Source organism: Tursiops truncatus, chromosome 10, assembly GCF_011762595.2.
Source record: "Tursiops truncatus isolate mTurTru1 chromosome 10, mTurTru1.mat.Y, whole genome shotgun sequence".
Lineage (NCBI taxonomy): Eukaryota > Metazoa > Chordata > Mammalia > Artiodactyla > Delphinidae > Tursiops > Tursiops truncatus.
In genome coordinates, this window is record NC_047043.1 from 38,689,493 (window position 1) to 38,710,990 (window position 21,498).

At 39.8% G+C, this 21,498-nt stretch overlaps 1 protein-coding gene across 2 annotated transcripts; it reads right to left on the bottom strand.

The window, feature by feature from the left end:
• Positions 1-7,967: 7,967 nt before the first annotated feature.
• SNRPC (small nuclear ribonucleoprotein polypeptide C) lies at positions 7,968-20,762 on the bottom strand. 2 transcript variants are annotated; one of them, XM_004321389.4, is made up of 6 exons: positions 20,665-20,762; positions 20,266-20,308; positions 15,032-15,140; positions 12,622-12,711; positions 11,034-11,138; positions 7,968-8,368 (listed from the first exon to the last, which is right to left on the bottom strand). In XM_004321389.4, exons 1-6 carry the CDS (start codon positions 20,670-20,672, stop codon positions 8,244-8,246), a joined length of 480 nt encoding a protein of 159 aa, XP_004321437.1. In that variant the 5' UTR covers positions 20,673-20,762; the 3' UTR covers positions 7,968-8,243. The 2 variants fall into 2 exon arrangements, with proteins under 2 accessions (XP_004321437.1, XP_019805525.1); XM_019949966.3 differs by lacking the exon at positions 20,665-20,762 and adding an exon at positions 20,422-20,568.
• Between the last annotated feature and the right edge of the window lie 736 nt (positions 20,763-21,498).

A 21,498-nucleotide genomic window follows, 5' to 3' on the forward strand; every position in this document is an offset into this window, starting at 1 on the left:
TTTTGCTGACTTTTTCTTGCAATGGCCTGGCAGGAGAAGTGGGGAGGTGCCCTCCTGTTACTATCAGGTGGAGATAGGATTGCCCAATTAGCCTCCTTGGATACCCAAGGAAAGGGCTCCCCATTACTGCTGGGCTAAAGTGAAAGTTCTGGCTTTCCAGTAGGCCACAGCTAATACTTTTCCAGTGGGCAGTGACAGAGTGTTGTTACTGCTCCCCACAAGGCTTCCACTGGCATGGGGGTATGTGCAGCCTCATCACCACTGGGCATTGTTGAAAGTCCTTAAAGTCCTGACTAAGCATCTTCTGAAACTGTATCAGTCAAGAGGGGGCAATGCCTTGTAACTGCCAGATAAGAATGATAATCCCAGCTCTTCTCTGATACCACCCTGGCAGGAACTTGGGGCACTTCATTATAGCCTCACAAGGGTGGAAGTGTAAGCTCCCCACTTGCCCTTGTGGCATGGGTTGGGGTAGGGTAAGTTTTTTTCTATGGTGTTTGGCTGGAGTGGAGTGGTTATCGTCTAAAAGTTTTCTGTCTGGCTAAGCTGCCTCTTTTCTGGTCCTCTGGCTATAAGGAGCAGGCTTTTCTTGGGGAGTTTTTTGTCTGTTGCCCATTGGAGTTTCCTGGTTACCAGCTTCTTCAGCTCCAAGTCTGGCACCTTTGAGGCAAAAAGAAAATCCAGACAGCTCACTGTGTTGTTCCTTGGGTCCCAGGTTCCCTAGCAGTTCTGCCTTCTTCTCTCCACCTTTCAGAGTTTCTTATGCTTGTTTTTTAATATAATGTTCAGGGTTTTAGTAATAAGAATAGAGAAATGTACACCTATTCCATCTTTCTGGAAGCAGAAGTTCATACATTTTAAAAAACTTATTTCAAAATAATTATAGATTCACAGAAAGTTGTTAAGATAATACAGAGAAGCCCCATGTGCCCTTCACTCACTTTCCAGCAATGGTTATATTTTATACAACTACAGTACAATATAAAACCCAGGAAACTGATATTGGGGTGTGTGTGTGTATAATTCTGTCATGCATTATGTGTGTAGACTTGTGTGACCATTAGCACAATAAAGATACAGAACTATTTCATCACCACAAAGATCTCCCTCATGCTACCGCTTTATAGTCATTCCCTGCTCCCCCCTAACCCCAACACCATTCCTAACCCTTGGCAACTACTAATTTCTTCTTCATCTCAATAATTGTGTCATTTATATAGATGGAATCATGCAGTAGGTGACCTTTTCAGACTGGCTTTTTTCACTCAGCATACTGCCCTTGAGATCCATCCAAATTGTATCAATAGTTCATTCTTTTTTACTGCTGAGTCATATTCCACAATCCATATAGTTTTAAAAGACCTAGGTGATCACTTTATTTCAGACCCAGTAGCTTCACTCACCTGCTTGGCAGGACAGCCACATCTCTAAATTCATGATTAGGGACTTCCCTATTGGTCTAGTGGACAGCCACATCTCTAAATTCATGATTAGGGACTTCCCTATTGGTCTAGTGGTTCAGATTCGGTGCTTTCACTGCCACAGCCCAGGTTCAATCCCTGATCAGGAAACTGAGATCCCATAAGACGTGCAGTGCAGCCAAAAAAAATCATGATGAAACATTCATTTGTACATACTGTGCTTTGTATGGAACAAAAGAGGACATACACAATGCCCAAACAAAGATAAGACTATGCAGGGCTTCCCTGGTGGCGCAGAGGTTGAGAGTCCACCTGCCGATGCAGGGTCCACAGGTTCGTGCCCCGGTCCTGGAAGATCCCACATGCCACGGAGTGGCTGGGCCCGTGAGCCATGGCCGCTGAGCCTGTGCGTCCGGAGCCTGTGCTCTGCAATGGGAGAGGCCACAACAGTGAGAGGCCTGCGTACTGCAGAAAAAAAAAAAAAAGATAAGACTATGCAAACAAGGAAAGGTAGTTTTATAGAAGACTCAAGAGCAAGAGGGTTGAGTAGCAAAAAGATGCTATTGCTGTCTGTAAGGATTCTTGAGAGCAGTTTCTAGTTTGTGGTAGTTATGACTTTAAAAACAACTTGAGGGGAACTTCCCTGGTGGTGCAGTGGTTAAGAATCTGCCTGACAATGCAGGGGACACGGGTTCAAGCCCTGGTCCAGGAAGATCCCACATGCCGTGGAGCAACTGAGCCTGTGCACCACAACTACCGAGCCTGTGCTCTAGAGCCCGCGAGCCACAACTACTGAGGCCAGCATGCCTAGAGCCCACGCTCCACAACAAGAAAAGCCATCCAATGAGAAGCCTGCACACTGCAATGAAGAGTAGCCCCTACTCACAACAACTAGAGAAAGCCCACACACGGCAATGAAGACCCAACGCAGCCAGAAACAAAAAATAAATAAATTTATTAAAAAACATATATATATTACTTTCCTCCTGGAGTATCTCTTTTATCAGTCAGGTAGGTTCAGCTGCATGTAACAGAAAACTCAAGATAATGTGGGACCTTAATAAAAAAGATGTTTACTTCTCTTCCAGGTAAAAGAAGTTTAAGGTAGAAGTACGTGGCAGCTCTTCAATCTTTAGGACCTATGCTCCTTCTATCTTGCTAACACCATCCTTAGTTGCCAATTCATGGTCCAAGATGTTGCTTGCATTTCAAGCAAACATCATATCCACATTCCTGTCAACAGAAAAGAGAAAGGGCAGAAAAAAAAGGCATGTTCTCTCCTGCCATATGGCCTCACCTAGTTACGAGCTGTGGGAAATGTGCTACCACCCATTGCCGATGGTCATGCATACTGATAAAAATTAGGCATTCTCTTATTAAAGATACTAAGAGATACTGGGGTAGGCAATTAGTAATGTCTAACTGCCACTCTAGGCTCTATTGTTATTCTTTTTGTCCTCCTCGCATGCTTCTCTCTCTAGCAGAGCCCTGAGAGATAAAAGGGATGATGAGTGGGAAAATACAGCATTTGAGTGTAGAGGTAAAATTCTTTGTCCTACTTTTTATTTCTATATTCTTTCAACAAGCATCCCCAGAAGTACTAGGATGTGATGTACAGGCAAAGAGGAGGGGGGAAGGATTAAGAGACCTGTTTCTCAGGGTCATTGTGAAAGCTAAGTACTTACAAAGGGCTTTGAGATCTTGGCCTCCTGTGCTGAGTTCAAAGTCGCATTATCATATGAGGACGTAAGTCACCTTATGGGCTTTTCTTTTTCAAGAATGTGAAACCTTGCCTTTATTTTTTGGCTGTGCCACACAGCATGTGGGATCTTAGTTCCCCAAGCAGGGATTGAACCCACACGCCCTGCAACGGGAGCTCGGAATCTTAACCACTGGACCGCCAGGGAAGTCCCCTTATGGGCTTTTCTTAATTGGCAGCCGGGGAAAGATACTTATTCAAAAGGAACAAGTATGGAGAACTTGGACAATCACCTGGTAGGTGATCAAAATTACTGTTACCAATGAGGGGCGGATGCCCGTGTGCCTGCCTACAGATGTGATATTCCAGGGATGCAACTGAGGACATGTACCAAACTGTAATCATGAGGAAACATCAGGCAAACCCAAAATGAGAAACGAGGAACATCCTATTAAACAAAAGCCGGTGAGATAATCAGTGTCATAAAAGACAAAAGAGAGGCTGAGGAATTGTTCTAGATTAAAAGGAGACTAAGGAGACGTGACAAAAAATTAATGTACATGATTCCAGAGAGGATTCTCTACAGGAAAGGGGAAAAAAATACAAGGACAATGTTGGATCAGTGGGGCAAAAATGAAACATGGTTGGTAGATTAAATTTTTTTTTTTTTTGCATTACACTGGCCTCTCACTGTTGTGGCCTCTCCCGTTGTGCAGCACAGGCTCCGGACGCACAGGCCCAGCAGCCATGGCTCACGGGCCCAGCCGCTCTGCGGCATGTGGGATCCTCCCGGACCAGGGCACGAACCTGTGTCCCCTGCATCAGCAGGTGGACTCTCAACCACTGCGCCACCAGGGAAGCCCTAGATTAAATTATTGAATCAAGGTTGATAACTAAACCACAGTTGTATAAGAGAATATACTTATTCTTAGGAAATACACACTTAAATATTTATGGTAAAGGGTATGATACAAGCAATTTACTCTCAAAAAGTTCAGAATAAAAAAGAATGTATATATATGGAGAGAGAGAGAGCACAAGCACAAATGATAAAGCAAATGAGGTGAAATGCTAACAGGTAACAAAAGGTGATGGGTGATTCTGATTAAAGGGTATATAAGTGTTCTTTATGCAGTTCTTAAACTTTTCTGTAAGTTTGAAATCTACCACCCTGACCCTTAAAGAGTAAGAACAATAAGGATCATTCGGACTTTTTTATTCCTGCACTTGTCTGATGAACTATTCTAGATGCTGAATTTGATCCTGTGCCAGAAAGTCTAACCTTTAAATTTTCAATTGGCAGGGAAAGAAATGTCTTCAATTAGTTAACGTTTATTAAGGTTTTCATGTAAAACAATATACCAGGCAAGCCTTTGGGACACTTCTGTCAGAGGAACAAGTATGGAGAATTTGGACAATCAACTGGTAGGTGATCAAAATTACTAGAGTAAATAGTAATTTACTGAATAAATTACTATTAGTAATAGTGATTTAGTATTAGTAGATAGTAATTTACTAACACTAATTTACTAATAAATTACCTTAGTAAAATTAGTAAGGTAGGCCAGGCTTTTTTCTTCTGTTCACCAAGTGAAAGATACCATCTGACCGAAGCTATGTAATTGGGACAAGCACTTAATCATCACTGGACTTTTTCCATACAGGATGACCAAGTTAGCCTGTGGTTCTATGCAAGGATCCCATTTCTCATGCAGCCTGGAATCAAGAGGCCTGGCATGCTGACAAAACCATTAAAGCCATGCAGTAGACATGATGACAGCTTGGACTTTTTTTTATACAGCAGGTTCTTATTAGTTATCCATTTTATACATATTCATGCATATATGTCAATCCCAATCTCCCAAATCAACCCACCACCACCCCCCTGCCACCACTTTCCCCCCTTGGCGTCCATACGTTTGTTCTCTACATCTGTGTCTCTATCTCTATTTCTGCCCTGCAAGCCAGTTCATCTGTACCATTTTTCTAGATTCCACATACATGCGTTAATACACGGTATTTGTTTTTCTCTTTCTGACTTACTTCACTCCATGACAGTCTCTAGGTCCATCCACGTCTCTACAAATGACCCAATTTCGTTCCTTTTTATGGCTGAGTAATATTCCATTGTATATATGTATCACATCTTCTTTATCCATTCGTCTGTCGATGGGCATTTAGGTTGCTTCCATGACCTGGCTATTGTAAATAGTGCTGCAATGAACACTGGGGTGCATGTGTCTTTTTGAATTATGGTGTTCTCTGGGTATATGCCAAGTAGTGGGATAGCTGGGTCATATCGTAATTCTATTCTTAGTTTTTTAAGGAACCTCCATGACAGTCTGGACTTTAACTACACTTCCCATGGTTTTGGATCATGGCCCATAGGAAAGGAAGCAAATGTTACCCCACATCAACACTAACTTCTTCAATTCTTGGTATCTAGTAGTAGTCTGGTTTGTACCTATACAAATGCTCACATTACAGTTGACTCATATTTTAGAATTAAAACCAGATGTCTAAAGGCATAAATCAATAGCAGTAAGTTTATCTTCTTTATAGCCTCTTACAAAGGAAATGTCTTATGATCATTCATTATAATAATAGTTTGCCCTAGAAGGAGTTAATAAACAAAATAAAAAGAACCTTCCTTAGAACTATTTATTCCTACTTTTGTTCACTGTAGTTAAAACTTGTTAAACTTTTAAGTCATCATATTGTTTTTCTGAAGCTATGTAAAACACTTTCTTCAAAGACTAGAAATGTTTCTAGGGTGGATATTCAACCTTAAAAACATACTGTGGAAAAAGCTTCCTTTTAGGAAAACCTGGGTTGTTTTCTGTGTATCCACAGGCTCTTTACCCTGAGCCTCAGAGCTATACAAAACAGAAACTTGCTGAGTCATATATAAGCTGGCTTGGCAGTTTCCCCTAACAAACCCTTAAGTCTGCAGAAGATTTTAAAAACAAATCTGAGCTATAAAAGTCATATAAACTATCAATTTCTGAGACTTAAGTCCTCCTTAAAAAGATGTGACAATAAAAAACTAAAAGGCAACAAGTAGTCCTGGCAAAAGCTCAGACTAGTAAGTTGACTCAGCTCCTACAGAGGCTGGGCATAAAGATCATCTCACTGTAAGGATATCTATTTCTAACCTCTTGTTTACCTAGATATGGTGATTTATTTGCCTAAATTAGCTTCTCTTCAAAATATTCATGAGTTTCTAGGAAAAAAAAGTAATCTACCCATTGTCATTTTAATTTCTAGCTACAAATCTTTTCAAAATTATAGACACATACATAGAGTTATACTCTTTTTGTTTTTTTTTTAAATTTATTTATGTGGTTGGGCCGGGTCTTAGTTGCAGCAGGCGGGCTCCTTAGTTGTGGCAATGCGAACTCTTAGTTGCAGCATGCATGTGGGATCTAGTTCCCTGACCAGGGATGGAACCCGGGCCCCCTGCATTGGGAGCTCAGAGTCTTAACCACTGCGCCACCAGGGAAGTCCCCAGAGTTACAATCTTGAGTAAAATAGATCCTAAGACAGAGTTTGCCAAACCCACTAATAATAATCAAAATTTCCTAGGGAGCTTTCCCAAAATGCAAATTTCCTAACCCTAAACCAGATATATAGAATCAAAATCTGGCATCTTTATTTTCGAAAAGGTCCTCCATAATTCTGATCACCAGGCCAGGTTGTAAACTGCTGGTTTAGGGCACCCTCTAACCATCACTATAACAATAACCTCAGATGGGAAAGGTGGCTTCTTCTGTTTTTTTTTAAATAGCTAATGATTCAAAATCCAAAAGATACAAAAAGGTGGCAAACCTTTCTCCTTCATCCCTGTCCCCCAGTCACCCATTTACTCTTCATGGGCAACCAATATCTCCAGCTGCTGATCTGCCCTTCCAGAGATCCTTTAAGCACACACAGGCACATACAGGTACCTCCTTTACAAAAGGATAGCAGCAAACAATACATTGTTATGTGAACAAACCAAAGTGCAGGGCAATGTGTATCTCGGAGTTCTTTCCCCATCAGTATAGAACTTCCTTATTCTGTTTCAACAAGCATGGTACATGCCACTTCGTGGATGTAACGTACTTGATAAATCAGTCCCCTTTCACTGGACACCTATGTGATTTCCAGTCTCTTGCTATAACGCATAATCTTGTACACAAGTCATTTCATACATGTGCAAGTCTATCTGTAGGATAAATTCCTAGACATAGAAACACTATGTCAAAGGATACAAGTATTGTAATTCTGAGCGATGCTGCCAAATTGCCCTCCCCAGAGGTTATACAATTTTCACTCCTACCTGTAGTATGAAATAGTTTAGATTTTACACTGAGCTGAATATGAACAGTGGCGATGGCTTACTTTCTAGATGCCTCCCTGAAAATACCCTCCTTTTAAAGCCTAGTAACAAATAACATTCTGCAAACACCTTCTGCACCATGAAAATCTGCATAGTTTTCTCATTACTAATAGAACATTTTCTGACTATTTGAAGTCCAAGAAAAAGAGGAGCTGAGTGAAAGGAGGTTAAGGCAATTCTTGCTGCTGTTAGCTGACACGCACTCACCGTGAAGCCTTTTTCCCTACTTTAGCATAAAAGAATTAAAATTTTCCACTCACTACACAAAGTATTATTAATGTGAAAAATTAACCAGGTGCTGTTTATTATTTTAATCAACAAAAGCTCTACAAGTGTTGGATTTACCAGTTTTTGCACAAGAGAACTTTACTAAATAAAGACAAGGTGCCCAAAGGGACCCACTCTCCAGCTAAGGGAAAATAATGTCATACAGAGGGCATGCTGAAGAAAGAATGAGCTAGAGAAACACAATTGGACTCTCCTTTATAATACAAAAAGAATACAGAAGGGAGAAAAAAGGGAACACATTTTTAACTGAAAGAATTGACAATTTTATTTTCACATTTCACAATACAAATGAAAATTGCTTTTTCTGTCCCACCACTCCCCTCCAAAACTACTCTTTGATAGGAAGGGGGAGCAAGTCTTCCTTGTCATCCTGTTAGAAAACATCCCGAGTCACAGCACCATGATCTCCTGGTGAAGTAATATAAAACTGATATAAAGAGGTTCCCCAATCTCCTTATCTGTCTGGTCGAGTCATTCCTGGCCGGGTGGGCACCATCATGGGACGGGCAGGAGGTCTCATCATTGGGGGCCCAGGCATCATTGGCATGTGGCCTCCCATAGGTGGCCTCATTCCAGGAGCTGCAGGTAAAACAAAGAAAAGGAAAAAAGACAGTCAAAAATACTACTTAGGAGAGCTTGATGGGACTTCAATTAAAGACAAAAAAGTAGCCCCCCCCTGCAAAATGCTGGAAAAAAGACATACTTGACAGAAGAAATGCAACAAATTCATCACATCTGTAAATTACTTAGACATTCTCAAACAAAAAACAAAAAGGTCAACACAAGAACCATATGGGAATCATGATCTAATGATACTAAGGGGGAAACTATTAATAGACTGCTTTCCAGAAATCACCAGGGACTAGTTCCCTAAATTGACCTTTTTTCTCACTCAGGGAAATTCACAACTAAGTCACATGTTAGTCAGCTCTTTTAATCAGTTCTATCCACCATATAACCAGGAGCTATTTCATGAATGTACACAGGCACGGAGGACAATCTTACCACTAAGCGTTTGTTCGGAGTTGTAGGAAAGGTGAGCAGGAGGCCCATGCTGAGAACCTGTTAGTAACCATACTTAGCTCAAGTCAAGAAAAATAATAGGCAATAATGTGATTTATAACAATTAGCACACACACACAAATTTGATTTTTCTAATACATTTCAGAAACTATTAATGAGTTTTTTTTAAGTGTCCCATCAATACACCAGCCAAATAAATGAGTCAGGGAAGGGAGGGCAAGCAGACAGGTGAGGGTTGGGGAGGAATACAGGCAGCTTCACGGGAGTGGTAATGTTCTACTTCCTCAGCTGGGTGGTGGGTTCATGGTATTAATTGTATTACTACGCCTTATAATTTTCATGTTACATATCTTCTTTTTAAATATCAAATTTTACCTAATTATTTATTTTCAACTAAATCATTTTGATTAAAGGCTTGCAATAAATGCTTCAAAAGAAAACTATATTTAAAGTTGAATATAGCCTTATCACAAAAAGTAAAACACAACTATATTTAAAGTTGAATATAGCCTTATCACAAAAAGTAAAACACAAGGGTATGCAGAAACACAAAATCCAACAGGTACAGAATTGAATTTCAACAGAAACAGAAAATACTAAAACTTCTAAATATCTTATTAAAAAATCCCTCCATAACATAACCTGTATTCAGCATTTCTTAGAAGAAACTGATCTAGACCAAAGACTGAAAATGACTCCCCTGAAAACTTTTTCTTTGGTCTCCATAATGCCTTAAATCTTAATTAGTTGTCAACATTGGCACTTAATATGTCTTGTTACTAATAAGTAATTCTAGACTTCTTTTTTCATCTTTTTAATGTGGAAATGTTCAAACATACACAAGCATAGGAAAAAAGAATATAATGAACATCCATGTACCCATCAACCAGCTTAAACAATTATCCACCCGAGGGCAACCTTGTTTTATCTTATCCTCACACATTCTTATCCTTGCCCACCCCCCAGCTACTCAGTTACTTTAATGCAAATCCCATAATTTTATTATTTTATCCTGGCTAAAAACTACAACAACAATAACAACAAAATACTCGGGCAAATTGGCAACACTAAGCCTGTATTCTCAAATGTCAACCATAGGTTGACCCTGAGTTCTAGAAGGCTTCTTTGCATGTGACAAGCATTCCCCCCGATTCACATCCCTAACCCCTCTAGGGATGTGAATCTGTGATCCCAATTTAAGAATGCAAAAGACATCTGAATCACTTAGATTGTGTTTTGGATTCACAAGCCAGTAAAGCAGGAATTCTCTTTATCTAAACTCTCCCACCCCTAAATGATACCCACAGCAAGCATACTGAATGTTTCTGGCCAGGAAGCTACTCTAATGCCTTTGCACCTTGTCTTACCAGTTGAGTTGTAGGCTTCTTATGTCAGTTGTATTTACTCTAATTACATAATTTAATTATTCTGCAAACTGATGAAATAAGAATGTAGAAAAAGAACGATTTCTATGAAAACTAAGCTGATAATAAGAAAGTCTCAGGCAAATCATCCCCCAAAAGTACTCACAAATTTGGTAAGCGAAACGATCATAAAAAATAGAAACTAAATTGCCTCACAAGGTCTCTAACCACTTCAAAGAAAATGAAACTGAAGTTGGTAAAGGACGCATTATGAGTATGGCTTTTTGGTTTATGCAAGAAATATATGGTGTTCCAGTCAGTAGACTCATTCTCAAAGCAAAGGCCCTGACCATGTATCAGAAAACTCTGCAAATTAATGTACATTTATGTTTATGTTAAAATAAAATGTTTGAGGCATAAGTTTTTCCCCCTTCCTGAATAAAAGACTAACTACCAGGCCTAAGGCCTTTTTCATAAATACTAATTAACCTAGTTAACCTGCAAGATTAAATCAGCAATAGGCGGTAGCTCTGCTCCAAATCAAAACCAAGAAAAGCAGCAGCACAAATACATATCTACCATTCTCCGCATTATAAATGGCCAAAAGTCAGGAGGGGGTGAGGAAACAGGAGGGACAGAGGAGAAGGAAAAAAGAGGCAGTCTTATCCTGCTTTCAGTTGCACAAGGTCTTTGGATACCATCCAATTACACTGATAAACCAAGTATTTCTTTTTATCATTATAGATTCACCAAATGTAATTTGTTGCAATACATTTAGACAGCTAATTAAGAATTCTATTTAAATGGAAAGCTAAAACACAATGGAGCATCCAAGAAGGAAAGAGATTCAAACTTACCAGGTCCCACTGGCATCATCCCAGGAGGAGGAGGGCCCATCATTGGCATCATAGGAGGGCCCCCCATGTGGGGTGCTGGCATCATCCCAGGGCGAGGAGGACCCGCTGAAATAAAGAATGGGGCCTGAGGCTGAGATATGCCTGTATATTAACATTTTCTCTTCTCAGTGAAATAGGGCCTCATGATCTGGCCCAAATTCTGGCCCAAATAGTTCTGTAACTTCTTATGGTTTCTTTTATAACAGCAGATTCACAAAAATCAGCGGGCTACAAAACTTTAGTTACATTATGACTAAAAAACAAGAACAAGCCTGCCTAGACAGAAGTGTAAAATAAAGATAAGTTTCTCAGGGCTTCCCTGGTGGCGCAGTGGTTGAGAGTCCGCCTGCCGATGCAGGGGACACGGGTTCATGCCCCGGACCGGGAAGATCCCACATGCCGCAGAGTGGCTGGGCCCGTGAGCCATGGCCGCTGAGCCTGTGCGTCCAGAGCCTGTGCTCCGCAACAGGAGAGGCCACAACAGTGAGAGGCCCGCGTACAGCAAAAAAAAAAAAAAAAAAAGTTTCCCAGGTTAAAAAGATTCCAACAGTTTAAATTTTTAAAAGAAGGGTATTATCCCCCTGATGAACTTAAGCCACAAGTACCTAATTTCAAATCTTTTTTTTTTTTCCAATCAAAACTATGTTTAAGAGAGTCTTTGGAAATACGAAAATGTTTCCGCACAGATATTCCTGAACAATAACAATCTGGAACAACTCAGATGTCCAACAATAAGCAAATGGTGAGACTGATTATGTACATTCATACCACTGACTATTCTACCATTAAAAATAATGGAGTTGAGTGCCAGCCAGTCAGGATAGAGTAGGAGAGCAAGCCTGTGATCCTGATCAGGTCCCAGGATGGCAGGATTCCAAGGAGGGTTTGGTGGGTCACTAGTGGTCTACCTGCATTAGTGTGCAACTATTATAAACAGCCTACTTCTCTGTGTTTATATCCATGATAATTTACAGGACTGAGTTTAGGTCTCTGAGTTCAATTTTAATCTGAACCCTTCCAGGAGGGCCAAAGAACTTATGGCCTAGTTGCTCAATGTCCTCCTGTCTGTCATGCAGAAACAACAAACCTTCCCAGAGAGTAGAGTCCTTTGATCCACTCCTCTTTTAACTATGCAATTTTTGTCTCTCACAGGTGTATATATATTGGTTTTAGATGAGTTACAAGGTTGGGAGAGAGACTGAGGAGTTTATCAGCTACATCAGTCCTCCAGTGTTGCATTCATAGCAGTAAACAACTCAGCAGCAATACCTCTTTATACATCAGCTCATCTAATCACAGGTACATTCTGAGCTTTCCATTGACTCTATCTCAGACCCATTTGAGATGCCACAAATATAATACCCTAATAATAAGGTAATCAGAAGGTAACGCTAAAGATATTTCAGAAATTATACCACTGAAGTTGTTTTCTATTACTGCCTATGTATTCATTTAATGAACATTTGAAAGCCAACTGTGAGATAATCTAACAAAATCAAGGGTAATCTGCCCAGTTACACCCCTTAAGATAAAAACTTTATAAACTTACGGAGACTGGGGGGAGGTGGAATCATTGCCCCTGCAGGAGGAGGGGCAGAGAATGGAGTAGGAGGTATCTTTCCTTGTTGGAATGCAGCAGCTTTGGAGAGTGAGGAAAAAAACAACAAACAGTGAATGAGAATTCAGCAACCCATTTATTTACTAAAATAAGCACTTTCTTTTAAATTTTTAACAGTCCCATATTTCACTCTAAAAAGCATTCATCTAAGATTACTACATCATGGTCTCCACAGTTTTTAAATCAACTTTACGTACTCACAAGCTAAAACTGCAATTAATTGGTTTACTGATCTGGGTTTTTTAACCTGTTTTTATTTCATCAGCATTCCTATGGATGAATTAACTATGAGAAACTAGTTAACTACGAGTGAAAACCTCCCACCTATAAATGTCTTACCAAAGAGCAGCAGTCATCTTTAATCTGTACATGTATTTTACACTCAATTCAAGCTGCTCATAGTTTTGTTTGAAAAATGTGTGATAACTGCCCAGAGGCCAGGCTTTGTAAAATTTCAATCCTTCCTATATATGCTTTCCTCCATCAAAACAATACACCATTTTGGTTTACCTGTTTTGAAATTAATGCACTGAGGTAAGAGATGTAAAAGAAACAAAGATTTCAAAGCAAGAGGTTGCTCCGAAGGAGATTATGATCTTGAAAAATGTCCAATAAAATTATCTTTTAATTTTTCTTTCAGACAATATGAGGCACAAATGAAAACAAAAGAAATTGAAGATTGTTTATATTTGGTTTGGGAAAGGAGTCATACATAAATACTAAAATACACACTCATGAAGTCTATTCCTGAATTTGTTAGCCCTTCCCAATTCAGTGCAGCCTGCAGCCCAGACACTCCCTCGTTCCACTCCAACCCCACAAGTGCAAAGGAGATCAAATTACTCAAGTAGATCACTGGTAATTCATGAGAACCAGATCCAAAAAATGACCTAGAGTAGAGATTTATGAACAGCTATCATATTCCTCCAAACAGAGCCTGTGCTCTCTAAGGGATCACATCCCCCAGCAAAAGCCTTTTCCAATCAAAAGTCACCTCCCACACGTTGTGTAGGACAGCCTGTAAAGGCTGAAGAGGGAGCGGCTAAGTAGCGGACTCAACATCAACATAACCCTGAACATGATGAGGTATGCCCCCAAGGGCTTGCTTCTTATCCTTTAAAAGTCCTCCATCAAAAACATTTACTCATCTTAAGTTATTCGGCTGAGCACAAAAAATAACAAACATAATGCTAACCTTTAATGCAAGAAACTTCCAACATCTTTACAAATAGAGGAGAACATGATTACATTATATTTTTTTCCCAAATGAAATGAGACAATGTCTGAGATTTGCTCCTTAATAATCCAGGAGGGGAAAGGGAGTAGATTGCCTCAACAAGGGGCAATTCTGTCCCCTTGGGAACACCGGGCAATGTGTGATGATATTTTTAGTCACAACTGGGCATTGCTATTGGCATCTAGCAGGTATAGGCCAGGGTTGCTGAACAGTCTACAATGCACAGGACAGCCCCCAACAAAGAATTATCAGGCCCCAAATATAAATAGTGCTAAGTTTGATAACTTTAGTATAAATGAAACAAGACTGCCGCAGCAGAGTGATGCGGGTGTGGCAGCCATGGGAGGTTTACTCTCTAAAGTTCTCCTTCTATTTTGCTTAAAATTTTCCATGATAGTTTTGCTTTTTTTTAAAAAAAATAAAATCACACCACAATCAAAGCCCACATTTGCCTGCCAGTTCTGGGTACAATGAATGATCAGGAAAGGCCATGTTTCAAATACACCAGGATGATCTAACATAAAAATGCAGTATCTCTTTCTGTCAGTGCCTTGGACCCAACTATCCTAAACAACAAAAATGTTCTTAATTAAACAAAAAGAGTATGGCATGTATGGCAGTGGTCCAAAACATACCCAAACTATTCTGTCACATCAGTTACTTCCTTTGTGACCAGTTATCTTTGCCAGGACAACAAAGAATAAAAGTGTCTCAAACTCTTCAACGAGAGCTACAAACTCACCCCCACCTTTTCCTATTACAACCAGAAAACAGATCTAAAAACCATGGCTCACTACAAAGGAGGTTCTGCATAAATGTGCTACAAAATCTGGTCCACATCAATAGTGAAATATTAGGCAACTCATTCTTCTCTGCCCAAATTCCCAGTCTAATCAATACCTGATTGCTCTAACCTCAAAAATTAATATTAATGTTTTCCTATATCCCTGGGAAACCAATGACCTTCCACTTCTTTGATTCAGCACATCAGAATGCTCCTATTTATCATTCAGAATGAGTTGCTTCTGTGAAAAACAACAGAGAGACAGGGACGAGAAAGAATGGAACCATTCTACCACATCAGAACACCAGACTGAAACGCACTTGTTTTGTCAATCAGGCTCTGAGCCTGCTCTTCCATCCATTTCTGATAGTAGTCTTTCACATTCTCTTTGTGTTTCCTACCACTGCAGTGTGTCTTTCTCACAGATGGCTGTAAAACAAAAGGTTGTATCAGTCAGAGAAACAAATATCCAAAACCAGAAAATTTTTAAAGCCTTACCTTTTAATAGGTAGCCTGGCTACCTCTAGCAGCCTTAGCTGGTGCCAAAGCATCACTTAAAAACATTATCCAGCAACGTACTGTGGTAATTTACCTACTGTATTTATTATCTAAACCAGGGGTCAGAAAACTATGGCCCATGGGTCACCCACCTGATTTTGTGGAAAAAAAGTACTGGAACACAGTGGTGTTCATTTGTTTATGTATAGTCTATGTCTTGTCTCTACAACAGCAGAGTTGAGCAGTTGCAACAAAGACTGTTTGGTCCACAAACCCAAAATAATTACAAGCTGGCATTTGAAGAAAAAGTTTACAATCCACTGATCGAGAAAACAATATCATATAATGCCCTTTCTTAGGCCATTCTACAGCAAAATAATATAGCTTACATACATTTAAATAACACTGTTTATGGGAGTATATTCTTTTAAAGGACCATGGGTCTAGAAAACAGACTCCATGTGAATCACACACAAACCTTTGTCTCTAGCCCACTAATCCTTTTGTTCTTTCTTTAACAGTTTTATTGAGGTAAAACTGACATAAGATAAACTCCACACACTTAACCTTTTGGTTTTTTAAGTTAACATTTATTTAACTCTTACTACATGCCAGACACCATGCTATGTACTTTACAAGGAGTGCCTCAATCTCTATAGAAATCACATGTGCATGGTACAGTGGAATACTAATCAGAAAGAACGAATCACTGATACATGCAATACGGACAAATCTCAAAAACGTGCTGAGCAAAAGAAATCAGAAACACAAAGAGTGTATAAGGATCCATTCATATGAAGTTTAAAACCAGTAATAATGATCTTTAGTCATAAACACCAGATCAGTCAGTGCCAGGGGTGCAGGGGACTGATTGCAAAACAACACAAGGAACTTTCTGGAGTGATGGAAATGTTCTATATTTTGATGCATACATGAAGTTGTAATCATTTGACAAGTCATCAAACTGTACACTTAAAATGTGTGCATTTAATTGAATATAAATTATAATTCAATACAATTGATTTTAAAAATCACAAGGTTGGACTTCCCTGGTGGTGCAGTGGTTAAAAATCCACCTGCCAATGCAGGGGACATGGGTTCCATCCCTGGCCCAGAAGATCCCACATGCCGCAGAGCAACTAAGCTGGTGCGTTACAACTACTGAGCCTGTGTTCTAGAGCCCGCGAGCCAGAACTACTGAGCCCGCAAGCTGCAACTACTGAAGCCCGTGCGCCTAGAGCTCGTGCTCCGCAACAAGAGAACCCACCGCAACAAGAAGCCTGAGCACTGCAACAAAGAGTAGGCCCTGCTCACCACAACTAGAGAACAAATGCCTGCACACAGCAACGAAGACCCAATGCAGCCAAAAATAAAATTAATTAATTAATTAATAAAAAAATAAAAATCACAAGGTTATTGGGACTTCCCTGGTGGTCCAGTGGTTAAGACTCCACACTCCCAATGCAGGCAGCCTGGGTTCGATCCCTGGTCAGGGAAGTAGATCCCACATGCCGCAACTAAGAGTTTGCATGCCACAACTAAAGATCCCACATGCCACAACCAAGACCCGGCAAAGCCAAATAAATAAATTTTTTTTTAATCACTAGTATGTATAAAATAGATAACATGAGAACCTGCTCTATAGCCACTCTACTTCACTTCGCTGTACAGTAGAAACTAACACAACATCGTAAAACAACTATACCCCAATTAAAAAAAAAGTTAAAAAAATTTTTAAAAATAAAATGTTTGGTTCTACTGGAAAAAAAAAAAGAAATTAAAAAGAAATCATCCACTGCATGCAACTCAATTGTCAGGAAGGACATTTGAATTTTTTTTTAATTTATTTATCTATTTTTGGCTGCATTGGGTCTTTGTCACTGTGCGCAGCTTTCTCTAGTTGCGGTGAGCGGGGGCTACTCTTCGTTGCAGTGTGCGGGCTTCTCATTGCGGTGGCTTCTCCTGTTGTGGAGCACGGGCTCTAGGCACATGGGTTCAGTAGTTGTGGCTCGTGGGCTCTAGAGCACAGGCTCACTAGTTGTGACGCACGGGTTTAGTTCTTCCGCGGCATGTGGGATCTGCTGGACCAGGGCTTGAACCTGTGTCCCTTGCATTGGTAGGTGGATTCTTAACCACTGCACCACCAGGGAAGCCCCAGGACATTTGAATTTTCACAGAAGAAAAATAAGAAAATAAACCCTTTACCTACTTAAAAAGAAAAAAAATCACAAGGTTATTATCTTCTGTTTATGCTTAAAGACTTGTCTCAAAACACATAGATGGTAAGCAGCAAACTAAGGCCTGGAATCCAGATCTCATTCAGATGCTCCTCACAGCTGCCTTCCTCCCTCCTAAGTCTCTTCACGTGACTGCTTCAGCAGCAGCATATACGACCAACGTCGTGTGAGCAAAACTGTCTTTTTTATGGTCTGTATCTCAAAATACTGTTCCCTGTCACCCAACCACTGCTTACACTAATACCACAATGATGCCTTAAGCCTAATAACAAAATCATGCCTAAGAACCAGCAAAACCTCAAAAGTTAGAGCACTGAATGTTTTATACATTCATACTGAACGTTTTATACATTTCAAAGTCCACCACAGGTACTGCTTCAATCACTATGGAAACTTCCTATTTTCACAAGGTATCATGTTAGAACAGCAGTATTACAAGGATTCCTGACATTTCTCATAAAGAGATATTTATTATAAAGAGAGACTTTTCCATTCTCTGAATTCCAGCATTACCAAGATGAGTGAGTATATGACAATATAGCACTGGAAAAGGGTAGAAAGGCATAGCCGCCCATACTAACAACTTCAAAAAATTATGACTAGGGGTTTGAACTAGAGAGGGGGTTAGGGACACAAAACCAAAACAAAACAGAAAGATGGGGGATCTATAGGCAAGCTACTACCACTACCAACTTACTGGAGGAGTCTCCTCCAGGACAATCTATAATAATATTTAGAACTATTATTTCTTCAAGAGGAACCACCCTACTTACATGTTCCACAAATCTATTAATGCTGAACTACATCTAACCATGTGTTAGAAAGAATTCCAAATGAAGTGACAACAGAGGAATTATTGGCTAGGTTCTTGCATCTATTCAAGATGACATCATAATCGAATTCTAATTTCATCAGGTCTCTGCAGAGGCAGCAAAGTAGAGAGCTGCAATTCTGAAGGTATGGCTCACAGACACCACTCAAAGTGAAAGACAGACCAGTGAATTTTAATGTTAAAAGAGCGTATGACATGGTTTCAGAATCCACACTGCAACTAGCCATGTGCTGAGTTTTCGTGCAATAATATAAAGTAATAAAGAATATCCACGATTGTCTAAAACTGCTATTAAAGTACTCCCATATCCATGTGAAGATGGATTCATCATATACTTCAACCAAAACATAGTGCAACAGATTTGAAGTAGAAGATGAGAATCTGCCAGCTTCCATTAAGTCAGATGTTACACAGGATTCCAAAAATGTTAAAATGCCATTCTTCGTACTTAATTTTTTTGTTTTGGAAAATAGCTATTTTTCACTTTTAAAGTGTTATTTGTATTACAAGTAAAAAGTCTGTTATCATTACCTTTAAATGAATTAATAAGCATTTTTTAAGTTTAAGTTTTAACTTCAAATACAGCCAATTTTAATGGATATAACCCACCTTTTTTTCTCTTTTTGAATAATCCAGTAATTTTTAAGAGTGTAAAGGGACCATGAAACAAAAAAAGTTTGAGAGCTGCTGGCATAGAAGCTCTGGAGTTAGACTGCCTAGATTCATCTTCCAGCTCTATACAACTTACTGGTTTTGTAACATCCAGTCAGTTATTTATCCACACTGCCTGTTTCCCCCTTTGTAAAATGGGAGATAACACCAACCTCATAGGATTAACATGAGCATTAAACAAAATGATACATGGAAAGCATTTGGAACGCTGCCTGACATACAATAAATATTCAATCTTAGTCGCTATTATTTGTTAAGCAGTTTCTAATCAAAGTATTCGGTTTAAAATTTAGGCATTTCTTTCCAATTTAATCAGTCAAGCATTTAAGAGCCTTGACACAACGAAATATTTGAACTTCAGAACGTTTTCCTAGAATTTTTACTTGTCATATAAATTTTTTTCATCTTTAAACTTGCTAAAGCTTTATTATTTCGGGTCTCCACTGAAAACACTGACTGATGGAAGACTAGTAACTTTGAATTATGAAGACAGTTACAGGAAGAGTGGAAAAACAAACACCCCAAAGTATTTTCTCCAAGCATTAGCCCTTAAACCTTAGCAAGATGAAATGCACAAATTACAAAATTTTTAAAAATCTAATTTAGGTAGTTCCCTGGTGGCCTAGCAGTTAGGATTCCGGGCTTTCACTGCTGTGGCCTGGGTTCAACCCCTGGTCATTGAACTGAGATCCCACAAGCCGCACGGTACAGCCAAAAATAAAAAGCCTAATTTATTACATATAAGGCTTTTCTTAGGTTTCCTTTTGTTAAAAAAATAACTTTATTGGGCTATAATTCACAGATAATTCAATTTACAAATTTTAAGTGTACAATTCAATGGGTGTTCGGTATATTCACAGAGTTGGGCAATCATCACTACAATCAATTTTTTTTAAATTATAGTTGATTTACAAATATTATATTAGTTTCAGGTGTAAAAGACAGTGATTCAATATTTTTGTAGATTATGCTCCGTTTAAAGTTACAAAATAATGGCTATATTTCCCCTGTGCTGTACAATTAGCTATTTATACACAGTAGTTTATACCTCTTAATCCCATACCTCTATTTTGCCCCTCTCCAATTCCCTTTCCTCACTGGTAACCACTAGTTTGTTCTCTAAATCAATGAGTCTGTTTCTGTTTTGTTATATACATTCGTTTGTTTTATTTTTTTAGATTCCACATACACGTGATAACACAGAGTATTTTTCTCTGACTTATTTCACTAAGCATAATACTCTCTAGGTCCATTCATGTTGTTGCAAATGGTAGACATATACGGTTTTTTGAAGCTGAAAAGAAACACTACTTACAGAGTCATGGGTGAGGTATGTATCGCAGTAGTCACAATAAAACCTGGAAAGAGAAGGAAAGTAGAGAAAGAGAAAATGACAACCCGTTAATAGATGCCCATCCACCGAGGTGCTGTTTATTGAAGGTAAAATAGAAAATAAAATAAAGTAAAAGACCTATTCATGATGAGAAGACATCAAACAGAGCGTTCTGACACAAGCCAAGCTTTTGGGTTGCCTTACGGAGAGTCGACCTCCACACTCCTAAAGAGGTATCTAGAAATCCGGGTCTCCCTTCCTCCCCCAGACCCTCTCGCTCCCCCAGAGGCTCGTGGAGCCAGAACCCGCTCTGTGCTCCCCCGCAGGGCCACAATCAGTGATCGAGACCGCGAACACCCCCATATTCAGGGCCCCACTCACTTAGGCATGTCGCTCGTCAGGCCTTTGGCAACTCCGTTCCACGCCGCCCGGAAGTGACGCGCACAGTGAGCGCCGACGCGACGGAAGCGATGAGTCAAATGCGACTGCAGAAGCCCCACCCTGTCATCCAATCCGCCAGCTGCGCTGCGCCTGCTGTACGGCTTTGTCGGCGGAGCGAGAGGCGGGGCTTGTCCTGCTCCTCCCTTCACCTAGAGGAGTGTGGGAAGGGGGAGTATCAAGTGTCCCTGCGAGCTTCAATGCACGCACTAGTGGCCGCGATTTTCGATGCTCCTAGAAGCATGTCATTCATCCTTTCTTTCGACAGTTATCTAATGAGCGTCTGGTATGTGCCAGGCACAGCTATAAATGCTAAGAAGCCAGCAGTGAACAAAACAGACAAAAATCCTTGCTTTCTTGGAGTTGACATTCGAGTTGGGGAAGACAAATACAGTAATAAAGTCAGTATGTAGTGGGTTAGATGGAGCCAAGTGCTATGGGGAGGGAGGGAATGTAGCATGGAAGAAGGGAGTTCAAATTTAAATAAAACAGAAAGCTTGCTGAGAAAGTGATGACTGAGAAATGATAGGTTTCTTAAAGCAAGAAGGCCAGGCGCAAGCCATTTTACATAGTGTCTCTTTTTTTGAGACTCATTAACCACTGGAGGTGGCAGAATCCCCAGTTTCAAATCTCGTGGCTGCTTCCTAGCTGTGCTGCATGTGCAAGTTATTTAATCTTTCTGACTCTGTTTACTCATCTGAAAAATATGAATAATAGTTCTTACTTGTAGGCTTTGAGGAAGAATTAGATGTGAAAATGCTTGTAAAGCTTTCAGTG